Source organism: Podarcis melisellensis (assembly GCF_964234715.1).
Source record: "Podarcis melisellensis genome assembly, chromosome: 3".
Classification (NCBI taxonomy): domain Eukaryota; kingdom Metazoa; phylum Chordata; class Lepidosauria; order Squamata; family Lacertidae; genus Podarcis; species Podarcis melisellensis.
In genome coordinates this window covers 60491641-60510170 of record NC_138530.1, presented here as the reverse complement: position 1 = coordinate 60510170, position 18530 = coordinate 60491641, and the positions used below count along the sequence as shown (strand labels likewise).

The 18530-nt window shown below is 38.7% G+C and overlaps 2 protein-coding genes across 8 annotated transcripts in view; one reads left to right on the top strand and one right to left on the bottom strand.

Annotated features, from left to right (window-relative positions):
- Positions 1–2198, top strand: part of ECT2L (epithelial cell transforming 2 like) — a 28969-nt gene extending 26771 nt beyond the window's left edge. For both annotated transcript variants that reach the window (XM_081907069.1, XM_081907068.1), the window contains one exon: positions 377–2198. In XM_081907069.1, coding sequence (XP_081763195.1) covers positions 377–516 — 140 coding nt within the window. In that variant the 3' untranslated portion in view covers positions 517–2198. The remainder of the gene's footprint in view (positions 1–376) is intronic.
- The window catches only part of REPS1 (RALBP1 associated Eps domain containing 1), a 35228-nt gene continuing 18228 nt past the window's right edge, over positions 1531–18530 (bottom strand). For 2 of the 6 annotated variants that reach the window (XM_081907112.1, XM_081907115.1), the window contains exons 9-20: positions 18164–18300; positions 14216–14296; positions 12461–12548; positions 11148–11249; positions 9890–9962; positions 8057–8175; positions 7276–7340; positions 5756–5938; positions 5284–5379; positions 4990–5138; positions 3302–3407; positions 1531–2792 (exon numbers count right to left, since the gene is read on the bottom strand). In XM_081907112.1, the coding sequence (XP_081763238.1) occupies positions 2724–2792; positions 3302–3407; positions 4990–5138; positions 5284–5379; positions 5756–5938; positions 7276–7340; positions 8057–8175; positions 9890–9962; positions 11148–11249; positions 12461–12548; positions 14216–14296; positions 18164–18300 (1268 nt within the window). In that variant the 3' untranslated portion in view covers positions 1531–2723. The remainder of the gene's footprint in view (positions 2793–3301; positions 3408–4989; positions 5139–5283; positions 5380–5755; positions 5939–7275; positions 7341–8056; positions 8176–9889; positions 9963–11147; positions 11250–12460; positions 12549–14215; positions 14297–18163; positions 18301–18530) is intronic. The other 4 variants (XM_081907117.1, XM_081907114.1, XM_081907113.1 and 1 more) reach the window with 4 other exon arrangements.

The following is an 18530-nucleotide window of genomic DNA, read 5'->3' as shown; positions in this document are numbered from 1 at the left end:
CAGAAATAACACAGAATGCTGTAAATATCCACATTATTCGCTGCAGTGGAAATATGCATTTGCTGGTCAATGAATGATTCACTTTGAAAAACAAACCGCTTTGTACAAACTTCCCTTTTTCCGTATCTGCATGCAGACTAAAACCAGGGATGAGGAAAAGTGCAATACTAATTGAGTAGTGGGATAAGAAAGGTGTTACTGAATGGTGACAAGGCCTGCTTTACAGGTCTCCATTTCTGTAGGGAATGCATTGCATTGAACACCATAAATGGGTCAAGCTTTCACCACTGCACATATTGCTACATGGTCTCCTGCTTGAAAACTGATCCTCATTTATAATCTTTCAAAAATCAGATTATTATTATTCTTTTTACAGATATCAAGAATGCTTTTCTTCTGCAAAGTCCCAGGTGTCAAATGATTTGTTCTACAGAGGACCATGACAAGTTTACGTGGCTTTCTGCACTGCAAAGGGCAATTATCTGCAATACTGAAGATAATGTAAATTGTTATTAAAATTTCCCAGCTTTATTTACTACCTCACCTTCCTGCCGCTTGTAACTGCAGCTCCCAAAAGAAAAAGGTAACCGTTCAGTGTCTACAACAGACATGGGGAAATCAGGCTGACCAAGGCCCTCATTTGGCCAGTGAGGCTGTTTCCCTGACACTTCATGTCATGGGTGATGTCTGGTGAGGGCCAAATGGACACAAAACTGCCAACACACAATCCGGAGCCTTAACAGTGCACTCCTGATTGCACCTTGGTAAGGGAAGCTTGCCAATAGCAAGCCAGCTGGGATTGCTTGTGCTACTGAGTTCCCCCCATTGAGAATTTTGTAGATAGTAGTGCATCAGTAGAAAACAGAGCTGATAGGTGATGGGATCAGCTGTGTAGCTGCCCCTTGCAGAAAGTGGAGCTTGAAGTCAGCACTGATCAGATGATTGGTGGAAACTTCAAACCCTATTTAGGCTTGAATTTTCCTCTGTAGCATGGGGGAAGCCAGAGATCCAGATGGCTAGACCTAGTTCCCTGCCCCTGTCTACAGTAAAGTACATTTGCTGTGACTTAGTATTTCTTCTTGCTGTACAGTAGATAGAAATTGTTAGTGTGTTGTTAGATGTCTATTAATGCATGTAGTTACAAACGTTTATTCTTTCTCACTCTTTGCTTTGAGTCTCTTTCCTGCTTTGACACATACCATGAATTTTTTATTTTGTTTGACTTTTCCCTAATGTTTGATTTAGAGTGATAAATCTCCCATATACACATGAGTGGACTTCCCTTTCTACTCAGCTCCACATGCAACCAAAATCTACTCTGGAGGGGAAGGGGAGGGGGAGGAATCCTGTTGTGTGAGTGTTAAGTTTGTTCTGCTGGCTGGGCAAGCCAATTGGCCAACATGATGGCCAAAGTAGTCTTAGCATTATGGTTTCTTCACAACCAAATACTCAGTGCAAAATCCTATTTGCAGGCTCATGAAAAGCAACCTAATTCAGTGTGTTAAGCCAAACTAAAAGGATTCACCCAAGTTAAAATATTGTGCTGTTTTATTGGTGTAAAAATCACACAATTGCTAGTTCTGATTCTGCTGAGATACATCCATGCAGTTTAACATCTATGATCCCACAGCCAGAATAAGCCATTAAATAGAATATCTGCTGTTAGTCAGCATTAATGCAAATTTACATATGAGATCAAAAGGTGTGTATTATACAATATACAACAAATCCTAATACAGTACATCAACCTGAATAGCAGGATACACTCAGGAAACTGTGTTAATGAAGCCTGTCTGCAAGCCAGAAGAATAAGGCTTGGAGAGATGAAGCGAACCTTCTGAGGAACAAAAATAGTTTTCAGGGGACTGGGAAAGAAGAGTTGAGGTACTGACACATTTATTGACCATAGTGTGTTACAGTAAAGTCTGTTGGATGTGCCAGTTAATAAAAGGGTAAATGTGCAAAGCATGCAACTACGGGTGGTGTTCAGGAAATGTGCATGGCAGAGAGATCAACACCCAATCCTTTCACAGAAGGTATGCACTTACGTGCATGCTGAAAAATGACAGTCATGAATGGAAACATTGAAACAAATGTCAAGCTGTGGCCACATACAAAGTACATAAAGAGGAAAAGACAACCAAATGCATTTGGTATGGCAAGGTAGTATGAAAACAAAAAAAGGAAATTTGTGGCACTTGGAAGGCGCAAGATGAATCAAAATGGCTGCCTGAAATTTCAGTTGGGTTGCAAAGTGTGACTCGGGAAAGAAAAAACTGATGACCACAGCTGGTTAACCTTCTCTTACACAATCAAAAGAAAGGTGTGTAAAAGCATGTGCTTCTGTGTTTAAAAAGTAGATATCTGGGATGTTTTTTAGTCATGATCTTTGACATGAAATATAGAAAATTCATAAGGTAATCAAGTTCAGTTTGGGATCTAGGCCACTGAAGCTGTACAAACTTCGCTCCAAATTAAAAATGTTCCCTCCCAACAAAATGGGAAGGTTGGCAGTGCCAATATATAGAACATTCAAGGAAACAATTATTCCATTCTTTGTATTAAAATTATAAAAGTTACTTAAATACAACTGTGGACAGAGGACAAAACAATCACAAAAAAATGTTAAGAGTGCACTGAGCTGAACATATGGGTCTTTAATTAGGCCTTTTACCCAATTTCCCCTTTCAGAGTTAATTAATTCACAGTTAATGGCAATTGGCTTATAAGTGAGAGAAGGGTCGAAGCTGCTCCAGTTGAACTTCCAGCGAAATTCTCTCTTCAAGAACATCCTACAAAGGAAAGATTTGCCATTTATATAAAACAAATGAAGAGATATCACGATAAACAAACATGCATTTAGTTGCAATGGTTATGGTAATCTTTACTATAGGCTAGCACAAATGTTTGTAATACGTTAAAACTCTATTACATCCTCAAAACTATGTAATAATTTTATATAAATAGCCATGGAGAATTCTTCTAAATCTAAATCAACTTATTTTCTGCTGTTTTTAAGGGGAGAAGTGTGCACATGTGTCTGGGGGCGAAGACTAAAATAGCAGACACTTGGCTCATATCAGCAACCAAAACAAAAACCCTGCCTTTGCTTCATGAAGGAAGCTGCAGAATCGCCAAAAGATTGGGGTGGGGTGTGATCAGAAATATGGCCTATGTTGAAAGCTGGGATAAAAGGTTTTTTACTTTGGAAAACTTGAAGATTATGGCCTTCAAAAGGTAACCAATCAAAAGATTTGGTCAGAAAAAAGGTGTGTTTGATTTTTAAAAAAATGTCATTTACCTTTAATTGCTGCTGTAATTCACTATTCAGTCTGGCCAAAACGGTATTGGTCTCTTTATTGCGTCTGATTGATGCCTGAATAGCCTTCTTGTCCTTTCCCACCGATCTGAAGAGATAAGTTCACGAAACAACATTCAGAAAGTGCTTATTATTTGTAGACAAATGGCTCAAGAAAGTTGTTCTGAAATCAGTTAATTACTTTACTCAATGCCTTAGTTTCTTTAATGTATTATTTAGTTGCACGTCAATTAATAAAAATGTGAATTCTGGCATCCTTTCCTGTCAGTGGCCACAGCCTACAGAGCTACAACAAACGTTGCATGAACCTGGTGACACTTCCCAGGTTTTCCCTTGCATTGCATCTCAAAACTCCCTTTGAAGTTTCCTTGTGCTTCAAAGCTATTTGAAACTAAGGCAGTGCATACAAAGACTATGCTTTTATGCAGGTCCATGGCTTTCTTTACTAGCTTAGAATCAATTAGCATGTTTCCTGTACCGCAGGTTGAACTGAATTAAGCTGTCTTGCAAATTCAAGCTTGTATCCAGATTTGTACATTTCTTTCTGCCAAGCAACCCAGGCCTCACAAAAAGTGCTAATACTCAATTTGTGTGCAATGCATAACCATCTATTTAGTTTGCATAATATTCTATTTTATTTCTGAGCCAAAACAGCCATGCACACAAAAGGGGTGTCACCAGATCTGTAATATATGCCTCCTACAGTTTGCAGAGCTGTGCTGAGATGCTAGGTTTACAACAGCCCTGCACATGTAGTCCAATGTTAATACTGCAGGTCAAAGATGAAGCTGAGGCTGGTTTAAACTCCAAGTCAAAAATGCACCACACTTCTCATGATACAGCAAAGTTCCATCTACTTAAATTACCCCCTTAGAACACCTCCCAGGTCAAATCAAATACTCACTGCATACAGAAATCTCAGCCTTCACTGATTGCATAGAATTTAGTTGGACTTTTAAGCCTTCAAGAACTAAAACAACATTTTTTTTCACTTGATGCTTTCATGTTTTTCATTCCCATCAGCCATAGGCTGAGGAATCATACACATACCAGGGGTACATTGCAACCTCTTTGCTGCAATGTAGCCGCTGGTTTCTTCAATTGCTAAAACACATGGCTTCTGAATATTTTTAGCATGGACTGGTTATGAAGCAGAGAGGGAAAAGAGAAGGACATGGTGACTAGCCTGGGAGTAGAACAATAAATAGCAGCCTTTGGGAAGGGAGAGGGAGCTTTATAAGGAATTAAATCCAAAGCCCTTGGTCAGCAAAGTAGCCTCACTAGTCCCCCTTGGGTCTCTGACGAACATTGCAGAATGCTAAATTCTCTTGCTTAGTGAAAACCCATGAAACTGTCAAGTGCATGCAGCCATGTTTATAACAAGAGTGACAGACTGAATGGTACACCTAATATTGAAATTAGATTCTTGATGCTATTTTAATAAATGCATGGAAAGACATTTCTTGCAGATTGTAACATAATGCAAAACGCTGTGCATCAGAGTTTTCTAAAACTCTATACTGTGTTTAGGATTCAAGTTTGTTCACAGTGGCTTTACTTAGCATTTCAATGGTTCAAATATCACAGATACTTTGCTACTAATGGCTATATTTTCTATTTAAAATGAAAATGCCTTGTTATCAGAGGTACTTATACACATCTTGGGTTACCTAGGAATAGATGGCTGTGAAGCAAGAACAGCAGCTATGACACCTGTTTTCTGTGTTTGCTCCTCAGCTTCCGGTCTCAGCTCATCTTCTGATTTTGGCCTTCTGCGTATAGGCTTTGGTGGCGGTGCCAGAGGCGTTGTACCTTTGCCCTGAAAGATTATAGAGGGTGTCTTAATACATGCAGCAATAAACTTCACCAGCACTCAGTTTTAATCATTACTAATGATTAGTTAATTAAAAACCCCAGTTCTCGTGTTGAGAAATACCTGTTCTCGTGTTGCACATTTTACATACCGTATTTGCAGGCGTACTAGAAACTGTTTTGTCTTCAAGTCTTCCATCACCTTTGGCAACTCTAAGAGGCCCAGCAGAATCAGGTGTTTTTTCTACCTACAGACAGAAATAACTCAAAAATGCATCATGGCAAGCAATGATTCAAATAACCTTCAGGTTTGGGGATGGGTATGAGATCAGACACTTAAACTGAAGCCAAATGCACACTCTGGAAGCTCACATATAACTACTAAAAGTGAAGCCTTTAACAGCCTGATCACACTGAGAAGTACCAGAATCCTCAGAAACACTATTGTATGAGGCTTTTATATTTCTTCAAGTGCCAGCTACGCTCTTTCCCAGATAAAACAGATCTGGACACTATCAAGTGTCTATTGGGCAATGACATTCAACATTACCACATGAATATAACTGGACAGCAATTAACAGATACTCAGATAATATAGCCAGAAGATATAATGTCTGTGCTAACCTGCAAAACCTCTGGTTGTTTCTCAGTTTCATCATCCTCTTCTTCATTTACACCTGATGCAGCAAAAACCTCAAACTGGCTAAAATCTGCAAAGTTTGGCTGTTCTGGTATTTGCTGAGGTGAGGTACTTGTGTGTGCTATTAGACCTTCAGCATCTGATGAACGGTGAACATGAGCTCCAGCCTACAGGAAGAGAACCAATGTCACAGATTATGTTGGTACTTTTAAAAATGTAAAATGTAAAAACTCGCTCAGATAAGAAAGTTTGCTTGGATACTAACCAAGTAAACAGAGTTCTTTTCTGACCTAAATATTCAAGGCATATTTGAATTAAGGCAAATATTTATAAGATGACAGGGGGAGACATTCTGGATAATTTGTCACCATGTGTGTGACATATGTTTATTTTGCTAGTTGTTTTCTTCCATATAAACATATAAGAGAAAAACATTTTTTATATATATTTTATTGCTGTGGGTGCATGTAGACAATGATTCATGCCACTCAGTGTGACAACTTGGGTAGGGTGGAGAACAGGGGTAAAAGTTGTTAAGCTGCTCAGAAGCCACAGAGTGAGAGAGTCTGTTGGCACAGAGTGAGGCCATCATTGTCTCTCACACAAAGAGGTAGGAAAGGGGTGTCCCAGATGCAAACTGCGGTGGGAAGGTTATATGATTGCTTAATACTTATTACTATTAAAGTAATTATTAAAATCCTTTTTCCAGAATACCTGGAACATAATGTCCTGTGAAATACAAAAACATGACGGCATGTAGATGAATAGAAACTAAGAATTCAATAAGTGACAGGCCCCTGCTTATGATTTCTAGATGACAATTCCCATAAAATGTTGACGGTATTACTACAAATAAAATCTAATTATGATGATATCCATAAATTAGCATATACGCTAGAGACCTTTGTTTTCTGGCATGTTTGTGAAAGCAATACATTTCTACCATTCTCTCACAAAAGTATCTGTGCATTTAATTCCTCTCACCATTCTCAATTTATCGGTTATTTTTTCAGTGAGAGATATTTGCCATATCTTGTACCAAGATGTTAAATTTGCTCCTTTATTAAAGAAAGGTTTGTGATCAAGTCCAGGTTCATAAACAAATTCACTATGGCTAATTCTCGGATCTTTGTAATGTGTTGGTGGATGATTTTGTCAATTTTGCCAATCACCCCGTCCCAAAATGCCATTAGGTTATTTTACATGCCTGGATGTTCCATTTTCTTTAGCCAGATATTTGGTTAAATTGAAAAGTGTCCTCACTGCAGCTTAGCTTACCCTGTTTTATGATGGAATTGTTCAGGATATTTATTGGACTTATTTTTATGGATTCTGTAGTTTTTGTTTATTATCGTTTTCCTGTACATTTATTTCATTTCATTTTTCCCTGTTCTGAGATGGAACTATTCAATGAAGAGATTATTACAATATTATTAACAGATATCGGTACCACCACTAAAAAGATGCAATTAATTTACAATTTCAACAGAAATCGAAGAATAACCTGTGTGGGTGGAGGTCTTGGAGGCACTGCAGGGGGGTAGGCAATCGCTCCAGTTTGCTGTTGACCTACAAGGCAGTAATATTTAGAAGAGAACACTAGATATGTTTTCAGCTGTGTTAACAACTTTTGGCTAAGTACTTTAAAACAAGCAGTTGTTTGGATGTAAGCAGGGTCAAGCGTCAGCAGTCACTTGCTGCTGTATTTTAATTGTTACATGGTTTAAGGGGCTCAGCAAGTTCCAAACCTAGGCCTTCGGGCAAGTTTACTGACTCAAAAAATTCCTACAGATTAGCCTATGTAATCTTGATCACGCAGAATGCAATCCTATGAACGCTTACTCGGCAGTAAACCCCACTGAACTTAAGGGGTCTCACTTATGAGCAAACATGTATAGGATGGCGTGCCTCAAGCAGAAAGAAGGAGAAAGTAAGGCACACTTCAACAAACTGGCTGCAGCTCCAGATGATTCCCACAAAAAATAGCGAGACAGGAGAGAGATCTAAATCTTCAGGTAGGCTTTCTGCTGAAACATACTGTGAAAATTTCTCTTGTGTAACATGTTCCCATTAATAATTATATTTTAGGACACAATATTAACACCGTCCTCCACCCAAGATTGCAAACATGACCGAAACAAACAACCTTTCCTCCCAAATGTCTCAACATCATGAACATTCAGTACCATTCTAAACAGAAAGGAGAACTACCCAAGTGACCCTGAACTTGATTTAAGAAAGGATAAAATCAACTGACTTTATAAAAGAATCTGAACTATGCCCACCTGGAGTAATAGTGAAGGTTCTGTTCATATCTAAAGATGATGATCTTGAGTGCGAAGGGTGAGGCCTTGGTGGTGGTGGTGGAGGAGCTGTATTGTCGGGAGACGTCCCTGAATGTGATCTGAAAAACAATGTAACTACAGAAATTCTATTGCAAACTGTAGTTCATGCATCCCATATAGTCATCAGAACACAGCAACTGTTTCCTTACCAGTAAAATTTGCTCTTTAAGAAGGTGGACATCTAGACTTTAACTACTGAAGATAACTGAAAAGTACTGAGTTGTGATCTGCCAGCCATGATACAATGAAGATACCTGCACTTGTAGATTAAGATCAGCTAGATCTCAAAGTAGCTGTCTTATTACAAAAGAATTTCAGAAATAGACTGGAAAGAGAAGTTGCTGATTTGCAACTTATTACCAAACTTAAAACCATGGAGAGATCTGGTCTGAATAGAGACATTGGATTCTGATCTCATTATACATGAGAAAGCTATTTTTAGCCATCTCACCCCTTGCTTTTTCCTGTAAGCCCAATTGCAGTCACAGTCGTCAACAGGTTTACCACACCTATCAGCCAATCACCCATTCCCACCACCCTTCTGAGTAATACCCCTCCCCACCCTCTCACTATATATAAGGGTCTGGTGACTTCTGTTTCAGCGTATCTGAAGAAGCGTGCATGCACACGAAAGCTCATACCAATAACTAACTTAGTTGGTCTCTAAGGTGCTACTGGAAGGAATTTTTTTATTTTGTTTAGACTGGGGAAGTCACCTTGTTCAAATTATAGGGCCTGTTTTCTGCATGGATCTATCAAACCAGCTTGAAAATGGATAGCCTATTGTTTCCAGAGAACAATTTCTACTCTAAAATGAGACAAGCTCCTTTTTCACCAAAAGAATATAGTCATCCTTGTATAAATACTTAAGAATGTGTATATGTGGCAATACCGGGAAATAGTTTTATATCATTAGATCTTTCTGCATTCTGGAAAACTCAGCTCCACTGCCCTTGCAATTTACAGGTTTGCATCACAATGCTGGAAACTAGAAGTTTGCTAAACAGCACACACACATATTTCCAATGTTCTAATAGCACCCTATGGATCATGGATCTGACCTGAGGGCTTTATGTTGCCCATCCTCACTTCAGGCTGCAGAATGGAGGAAAGGAAATCTTATTCTATGACTGACAAATAGATAGTTAAACAATGGTGGTAAGTGAATACAGCTTGCAGGAGTGCTTAAATTCTTTGAGAATATATTCTTGGAGCCAGGAAAAGACACAAGACAAAAACAGTTGTGTCAAGAGGCATTGTAGTCAATAATTATGTATAACAGAACACCACCACTGAATGAGACCATCACTGAATCACCACCCTGCACCCTTTTTATTCTGGAACTCAGTGCACTTTTCTGTGAGTGTTTTAACACTAAGTGCTTGTTAAACTTATAGACTGCTATACCACCAAATAAACACTTAGGACAGGCATAGCCAAACTTGGCCCTCCAGATGTTTTGGGACTACAATTCTCATCATCCCTCACCACTGGTCCTGTTAGCTAGCGATGATGGGAGTTGTAGTCCCAAAACATCTGGATAGCCAAGTTTAGGCATGCCTGACTTAAGAAGTGACGCAGCAGCTCTTATGTCAACACAAACACACACAAAAAGACCAATCAGGAAATTGACTCCTTCTAGAATTATGAATTTCTTTTAGAGATTACCAGGCTGTGTGTCTGAGGGGACAAATTGTGGAGTAGGAGCTGGGTACTTTACCCTTGGAAAGGAGTTGCTACTTTAACATCATTCATATTTAAGCATCTAATTACCGTTGTCTTGTTACAGTGCTTCCAATATGTTCTGGGTCAGAAGTAAAGGAATCTGAGCTGCTGTAACCATCTGCTGATATAAGAAAAAGGAAATCACACATTGCTTGTTGATTAATCATGTTTTGATTATTCCACAGAATAATATTACAGAATAAAACTTACAAGTGACTTTTCTATAAATAAGGTATATTGGTCACAAGTGACACAAAATTGATAAGCAAAACAAATTTCCATACCAGAATGTTCCTACAATGGATCTGGCCTCTTCACATATATTAGATCATATCCCTTTACTCTGGAATAATCAACAATACCTACTAACCCAGGGGTCTGTACTGCAAAAATGTACTTTACTGTTTCCACCACTTTGACTGAAGATCTGAGAAATTATATAGGTCTGCATGGATTCCAACTGGCTAGCAGCTACCAGACACAATCCTTAAAGTATGTGTAAAGAGGTCTAAGAGGGCATCAGAGTGGCTAGAGTGTGTTAAAGAATAAGACTCCTTAATCCCCAACTCTAAAGGATGCTTCACATCCTTTTTCAAACACAAAATATATGTGCATTTTAAATGGTTTTCCACTGCACGTAGATGGACAGAGTAGCTGCTGAATGTACTACTTCCCCAAATCTTGAACTTGGTATTCGGTTACAGTCATTTACTATATTTTTCGCTCAATAGGATGCACTTTTTCCCCTCCAAAAATGAAGGGGAAATGTGTGTGCATCCTATGGAACAAATGCAGGCTTTCGCTGAAGCCTGGAGAGCGAGAGGGGTCAGGAAGCTATCCGCAAGCCTTTGGAGCATGGCGGGAGTTCCCGCCTGGCTCCGAAGGCTTGCGGATAGCAGCCTGCAGCCTGAAGAGCGCAGCGCTGCGCTCCCTGGGCTTCGGGCAGCTATCCGCAGCGCTTGCCGCTGCTCCCGGACCTGTTCTGGGGGCTAGGGTCGGGGGAAGCTCAGGCTTCCCCCGCCCCAGCCCCACGGCTAAAAAAGAAGCCACGCGCAGCCTCTCCCAGCTGGAGAGGTTGTGCGTGGCTAAAGCCAAGACAGGATGGATCCTACTGGCTGTCTTGGCTTCTTTGCTCTTTGGGGCTGTGGGGGGGGATATTTTTTCCCCCTTTATCCCCTCCCCCCCCCAAAAAAACTAGGTGCGCCCTATGGTCTGGTGCGCTCTATAGAGCGATAAATGCGGTAACTATTTGCAGTGAAATGAAACAGGCTGAGACCCTACTAGGAAAGAAAACATTGATACTTGCCAACTGTATTTCCTCCTACAAATTTTGCAGATGAACTCATTTTACTTTCTTCTACAAGATCAGGTGACTTTACAAGTAAAGGACTCGTGGGATTTGTGTGATCTAAAAAGGAATAAAGTATATATTTAATTAGTAACAATAAGCTAGTCTACCTCTCTTCTTATGGCAAATTTCACCTAATGTTCAAAGTCTGACACCATAGTAATATGTAAAAATTAAAATTTTGAACAACTAAGATCATAACTTGCATTTCTGGCCACACATGTGTATATTTGGATATCAACTCCCCTCTCCATGTGCATCATATCACACACCAATCCCCAGGAACAGATTTGGGGGGAATGCAAAGGGAAGGGAAGACTGAAAAGCCAAATTACATGACAGGATATCTGTTCCTTTTAGAGAAAGAAAAAACATTTTTTATTTTATTACTAGATTAATGGCCACTCATCAAAACATGCTTTTGAGTGGCTTACAAAAGAATAAATAATACACAATATTAAAATACAAGACAATAATTTTAAGAACATCAAAACTGCTCAAATGCAACATAAAATGAGATCATTCAAGTCTATTATTTGTAGGGGTTTAAAAGTCTGTATTATAGAAAAATGGCATAAGAAGCCACAATTGCATTTTTTTTATTCAAGCACCCTCAATCCATGTACTTGTTGTTGTCTGCATTGTCTTACAGTATTTTTATACTGCCACTTCTATATAGAGTGCTACTCAATGCCAACCCCCTTTGCAATTTTAGCTTCTCAACAAATGTGCAAGCTAAATCAGGCTAGAAAAGTGTGGCCTGGTTCAGATGCACATGAACAAGCCTTGTTCCTGTCAACAACTTGCTCCCCTTTCCTCCTCCAGTGGGGTCCCTATACTGTGCTTAATTTTGACTATGAAAGCCAGATTCACAAATCATGGATTGGAGATGGTTTGTTTCAACAAACTAGTTTTTCCCAATTCCGATGTAACAAATTGCAGATAGTCAAAACCAGAAGCTGAACCTTCTGATCTCCTCATGGCCATACCAGAGAAGAAGCTGGGGGAGCTGATGAGCCCTAGCTTCATTCACACAATTAAATGTGGCTAGTGAATGGCTTGTTTCTTGGTTTAGCATTTCATGTGAATGTGACAGTGAAATAACTGAATAGGATAAAACTATTAATGGCTTCAAGAACCCCATAGTGACAATATCAATGGATACAAAAATGAATACATTGTTTGATAGGCTTTCAATAACTAATTATGTTTGTGAAAATTAATGTTTAGCTACGTAGAGGTTGTTCTAAAGGCACCACCTAACAACTTACCATTTCCAGTTCTTTTAAGTTCCATTTCTTGCAAATGAATTTTGCTTGGAGTCATTCTAATAGGAACAGGATGAACAATAGCAGTATCCTAAGACAAAGAGGTATAAATTGAACTTAGCTTAGTAGAATTAATTGGTCTAAAGTTGATAGCTTAATCAAAAGTTTCATTAAAACGCTTGAATACTAAAACAAACTCTGTTGCAACTTTGTTGTGATACTCAAAACAGTACATGACAGCTCTTTCACTAGCAAAGTACATGGAAGCCTATCATTTGCTTATCTGCATTGGGCAAATCATCACTGGAGCAAAGCTTACTGGCTGCCCATTAAACAAACACTTTAAGCAGTTTGCACACAATATTCTGCTTGCACAAGGTTATATGTGTTTCTAAATAAGTTCTTCAGGAGCTCATGTGCCTTCATTTGTAGCAATTTACACGGTGAAGTATATATGGAAGTATATAGTCATGGCACAGTGGCAGCTAGACCACACTGTGCTGCACACTGCTTCTGTTGTACAGCAGTACGTGTAACACAGGGCTGGTTAAGATTCTGCTGGATCAAGCCAAAGGTCCATCATCCTACTCGCACTATGGCCAGCCAGATGTCCATAAAAAACTGGCAGGCAGGATGCAAGTGCAACAGCACTTCACTTCTGGCCCTCCATGAAAAACTATGGATCTACAAAAGCTGTCATCCCACCCACTTGCTGCATGCCACCTGCCAAGATGCTTCACAGCCCACCCCACAATACCTACTGCTCAGCTTTTGCACTCGCAAAGAAAAAAGTCTGTGCCTTTAGTACCATGTTTCTAAAACAGTATGACAAGTCACATGGGAGAATGCAGTTCTACTGAGGGAGACCCTACAGCACACACTGATTTTCCTCTCATCAGATTTAACTTACCAACTACGGAAACTGCAGACAGCAAGAGAATATACAGGAGCCAGAGATGTTCCTTTCTAGTGCTTTGCTCTGGCAGTGTGGGAGTCATTCACAAAGCAGTGAATGAAGATTATGCACCATCACATGCCCAATATATGGCTCTCAGTGGGATGGGGTACATGAGGGCAGAGTATGTTTGTTAGAGGACCTGAAATTAAAAACTGTGAGAAACACCACACTATGGAGAATGAAGGATGTATATATGGCTTGGGCAAATTGTCACATACGGGCCATTATACAGACAAGGAACGCCTGTTGCCTTGGTGTTGTCCATAGAGGACAGTGGTTGTGTTGATGAAAGCAGTGACATGTACTTAGGAGACGTAGAAAAATGAAGATTAGCAAATGCGATTACATGGTATCTATAAAAAGGGCTTTATGTGTGGGCTTTGGGATGAAAGGACTGGATCTGCATGTGACTTTGGCTGTCCTTGTTCAAACTGGTCTTTGGCAAGTTACCATACTTATTTTCTAATTTCAATCCTGTTTTTCAGCACAAGGCAGCTAAAAAGTGTCACAGCCATAATTATTAAGAATTTCAACACACTCTGTACACTGAAGATACTTCAAAAAAATGAACAGACTGCATTTTATTTCTTGAACTCATAAAATGTTCTATAATTAAACTTGAATCATACTGCATACATATGATTTCTCCAATAAATTTTAAAGCAGATAAAATTTATGACTTCTGCCACCATTTCCCACCAAGCTTTGTAGAATCATGCATTAACAGGCAAGATACAATTAATGAAAATTCAGAGTTAATAAAATTAATTTCAAACAAGCAAGCTAAGTGATTGACTTACAGGATCAGCTGGTGCAATGTTAGAATCAAATTGGGTCAGAGTTTGTGAGCTTGAGGAGCGTTCGCTAAATGTCTCCCACTGCTGAACAGACAGAGGAGAGACAAGTCAGCATGAGAGATGGAGTAAAGGTTTCCTGGAGAAGATTTAAAGTAGTTCAGAGGTTGCAATGGCAGTTGTTTTATTTGCATTAACTGTCAACACACACATTTTTAAAAATGTATTTTGAGCTTCATCCTTTCTGCTTCTCACTGCTACCAAGAATTTAACTGTCAAATACTGCATAGGGTATGAGCAAATCAAGAGATTTCCCTTCTGTGAAAGTAAGTGTATATGTTTTAACAACAAAATCAAGCTACTGACAATGGAAACCTCTTATAATGTCTGATCATGCTGCATGTGTAACTACAATGGGCAGCGTTTAGCTAACATATCCATGTCAGTGCAATGATTTCCACTTGTGCAATGGGAATTCCCTCCCCCTTCCCCATCCCATGCCACCCTAAAAATTTCAACAGAAGGTTGGGAAATGTGGGGGGCAAGTTGGTGGAGGGATGGGGGAGAATGTTTCATTGCACAAACAAAAATCCTTGCACTGATGGAATATTCACATAGTGCTACTTTTGATACAACCCTGTGTACTCCAATTTTTCCTGGATTTTTGTATTAATTTTCACCTCAAAATGAATCAGGAATAAAAGCTACAGATAACACATTTACAAAATGACCAACAACTTGCCAATGCAATCCCTGAAGCAATCCTCCAAAATGTTTCTAATCGGAGTACATTTTATACCAGTGTAGAAATATTTAATTTATAATTGAAACAATGCTAAGGATTAGAAGTTCAAACTCGGTAAATCAACAGGGAAGTCCGCCTTGGCAATCATTTCAACAAGATACAGGACATGCTCTGGCATAATACACAACTGCCAAGTCAGTTTTTCATGCTAAGAAAAGGGGGGGGAAAGACATGGACACAATAGCAATAACCAGGCATCAAAGAAATTAAGATTTGATCTAGGATTTGAAAGGCAGATTACGTCGTAGAAGATCAGTGTTAATGTATCTCACGTTAGTGGAATGGTGAGTATCTTATTAGTCAAACCAAAACACTTCAGCAACCTCTTTCAGGTGGTCTTTATATCTTTTCCCAGTAATATGGGCCCACTTATCTATAAACAGCTGCTCAGGGATAAACAGATCACATGTGGCTGGGAAAATGTATAAGGGGCACATGAAATAATACGCATTGATTTGCCATACATATTGCTTAGCTCTGAAAATCAAAAACTTCCTATCATAAGAAATAATATTTCCAGATACAGAAATATTATGGTCCATTTAGAAAAACACACTTCATGAAAACTTGTATGCCCTAAGAATATGAATATTAGATATAATAATCCATTATAACTAGACATGTTTCCTCAAAAGCAGTTCCCCATACTGCAGATGGGCTGCTTGTGATATGGCATGGAGATTAGAAGTTACCACCAGGCCAGCAGAATTCCTTGGAATGAACCTTAAGCAGCTGTTTAGATTCTACCCAAGATAATGCCTGATGTATCAGGGATTTAAATCTTAACACTTTCTGTTGATGGCTGCTAAATGCCACAACATCATCCTGCTTGTGACTTATGTCAGTACCTGGCAATCAAATCAGGAACCCAAAAAACAACAACCAGAATCTTTCCTACCTAAGAAGGGAAATCTAGTGGGGAGCTCTGTTGCTTGAATTACCGGTGGGGCCACTTCTGTCACTCATCATCATCCCTTGTTGACCCTGATTCTGGATATTGCACTGACTTCCAGTATGTACAGTATTACATTTTCAGGCCCTAACCCTGTCTGATACTGCTGATACGTGTAGAGTAACAATTAATAAGTTCTTGTCATTAACTGCTACACCTTTTTAAGTGGACAATGAAATAGTTTATATAGGAACATTAGACTGTACTGTAATGTTATTGAAAATAATTTCACACTGATTCAACTTGCTTTGCTAGATGTTTTAGAGCATTGTATTTCACAACAATTTGATCTAGTTAAATGAAGAGTAAGTTACTGTGTATTATGAATTATAAGTGAGACAGTAGCACAATCTTTGTTATCCTAAAAATGCCAGACAGATTAGCATGTTGGACAGTAGATATATTTTAAATAAAATAAATCAATTTGACAACCCTAGAGGCAGTTCCAATATGAAGAGTCAAGACTCCTCAAGAAGACCTAACTGTTAAAAACAGTGTAAGAATTTGACATAAGTTAACTTTCCAAGTAGGTAGATGAATGTGGGGATGACAGCATCTTTAAATACAATCTCCACATAATCCCCAGCAAACCAAACAATTCAAAAAAAGGCAAGTGAAATCATAATCTGAAAATTGGATAGGTTTCCCAAATAAGCAAAACAATGCAAAAGTTCATTCCAAGAAGATTAAACATGATTTAGCAAGTATTTGAACCAGATACATTTGTACATAAAAACTCAACTGGCCTCAAGCCTGCCATGAAATGTAAACATATTGAATTTCCTACATAATTGTTTACACTTTGATTTGGCAGTATATATGATTAATAATTCAAAAGAATCAGAATGCTAAATGCTGTTCTAGAACTTTTGGAAATATAACCCAATACACATTAGTCTTAGTAGTATTTGTCAAGCATTCTGTATTACTTTCAGTTAAAAGAAACCCACTACCCCTTTTTTGTTGCTCTTCTCATTCACATACCTCTGATCTCTTGATTACAAGGTAACACCTTTCCATTCATTTTCTTATAGTATATCAATTGTGTGAAATAAATAACTAAATAAAAATCATACGCCTGGGTATTTTTTACTCATTCCACACCTCTAGGCTTCTAACTTCGGAGGAACCTTGACATGCCAATTACTATTGGATGCCTGAAGATTTACATATACAACAATTTAGGATTTGCCCTGTAGGTTCCAACCAAGAAAGGTAGTTTAGCGTCTGCTGGAACAACAGGAGCCTCTGAAAGCTCACAACTGCAGTGTGAAAATAATGGCCATCTCTGGTTTGACACCAGTAACTTGCAATCACGAGGCATACTACCTCACATACATTCCAAAAGCAACTATTTTGCCTAATAGCCATTAAGACATCTATCCGTCCAATAATATGGTAACTGTTTAAAAATTTCACCTGTTATTGTTAATTATTACCCTTTGCAATAAGCAATGCCATTGCATACCAGGCAAATCAATAGTAATTTTTGGTCCTTCTTTGAATCAAAATTTCCCTATAATTATGCTTAATTGAGCCAGCATTGCACAGTAAATGGTAACCGATATTTCTGCTGTTAGAATATGTATTTCTTACCTAGTGGATTTTACTCAAGTCTCCTAAATGTTAACTCATCTCCTTAATATGTGATGGGAGGGCATTCTATGGGGTGGGTGCTACTACTGAGAAGAGCCTCTGCCTGGCTCCCTGTAGTTTTACTTCTCGCAGCTTAAACAGCAGCCTGGCTTACAACAGATCTTGACAGTGCAAAACTTGCCTATATTTTCAGGACATTCAGGAGGATAGTTTGGAGAACCTGAGATCCTCCTGAAAGACCTGTTCCAATCTTGGTCTTCTGCACAGGCAATGTTGCTGTCAATAAATTATGTCACTGAAGTAACAATAGGCCTAATGCTGAATAGAGGGCATATCACTGATGAAACAGTCCACCTTTAATGATTAAGAGGAAGTATAGATTAATAATTAAATGTTTGAGCGCCTGTTGACAATCTCAAAATATACCCTTATGTATTATGGCTTAGGATCAAGGCCATATATTTCTGCTCAGTTTATGCAGTGAGCACTCAAAATGAGGTACATAAGCCAGCTTTTATGGCACAGTGGCATCTAGTTCATATTGTGTCATACATTAGATTTTAAAATAAGAAACTTTCAAAGTAAGATACTGTTTGCTAACCTCACTGCTTTGATTCAGCTCGGGCCATGTTTGATTTAGCGATGGCATTGACGGTGATTTGCTTGGAGGTGCTTCTGCTGGTGAACTTGCATAACCTACCTCACCAGACTGATCCCCTGCTTCTGAAACAGGAACCACTATGAAAGTCAAGCACAATTGTGTGTTAACGTCTTAATTAGGTTTCAATTCAAAGCTTTACTAACCATAATTTGTTCTGTGTATCAATCTCACTTATTACAGAAGCTTGCTTGTAACGCAAGGTTATCTATGCACATTTACAAAATATATACACTGCAGCAGTGATAATTTAAAAATTATAGGGCTCAAGGAATGTAACACTATTCTATTTTAAAAGGTTTTCCTAGCA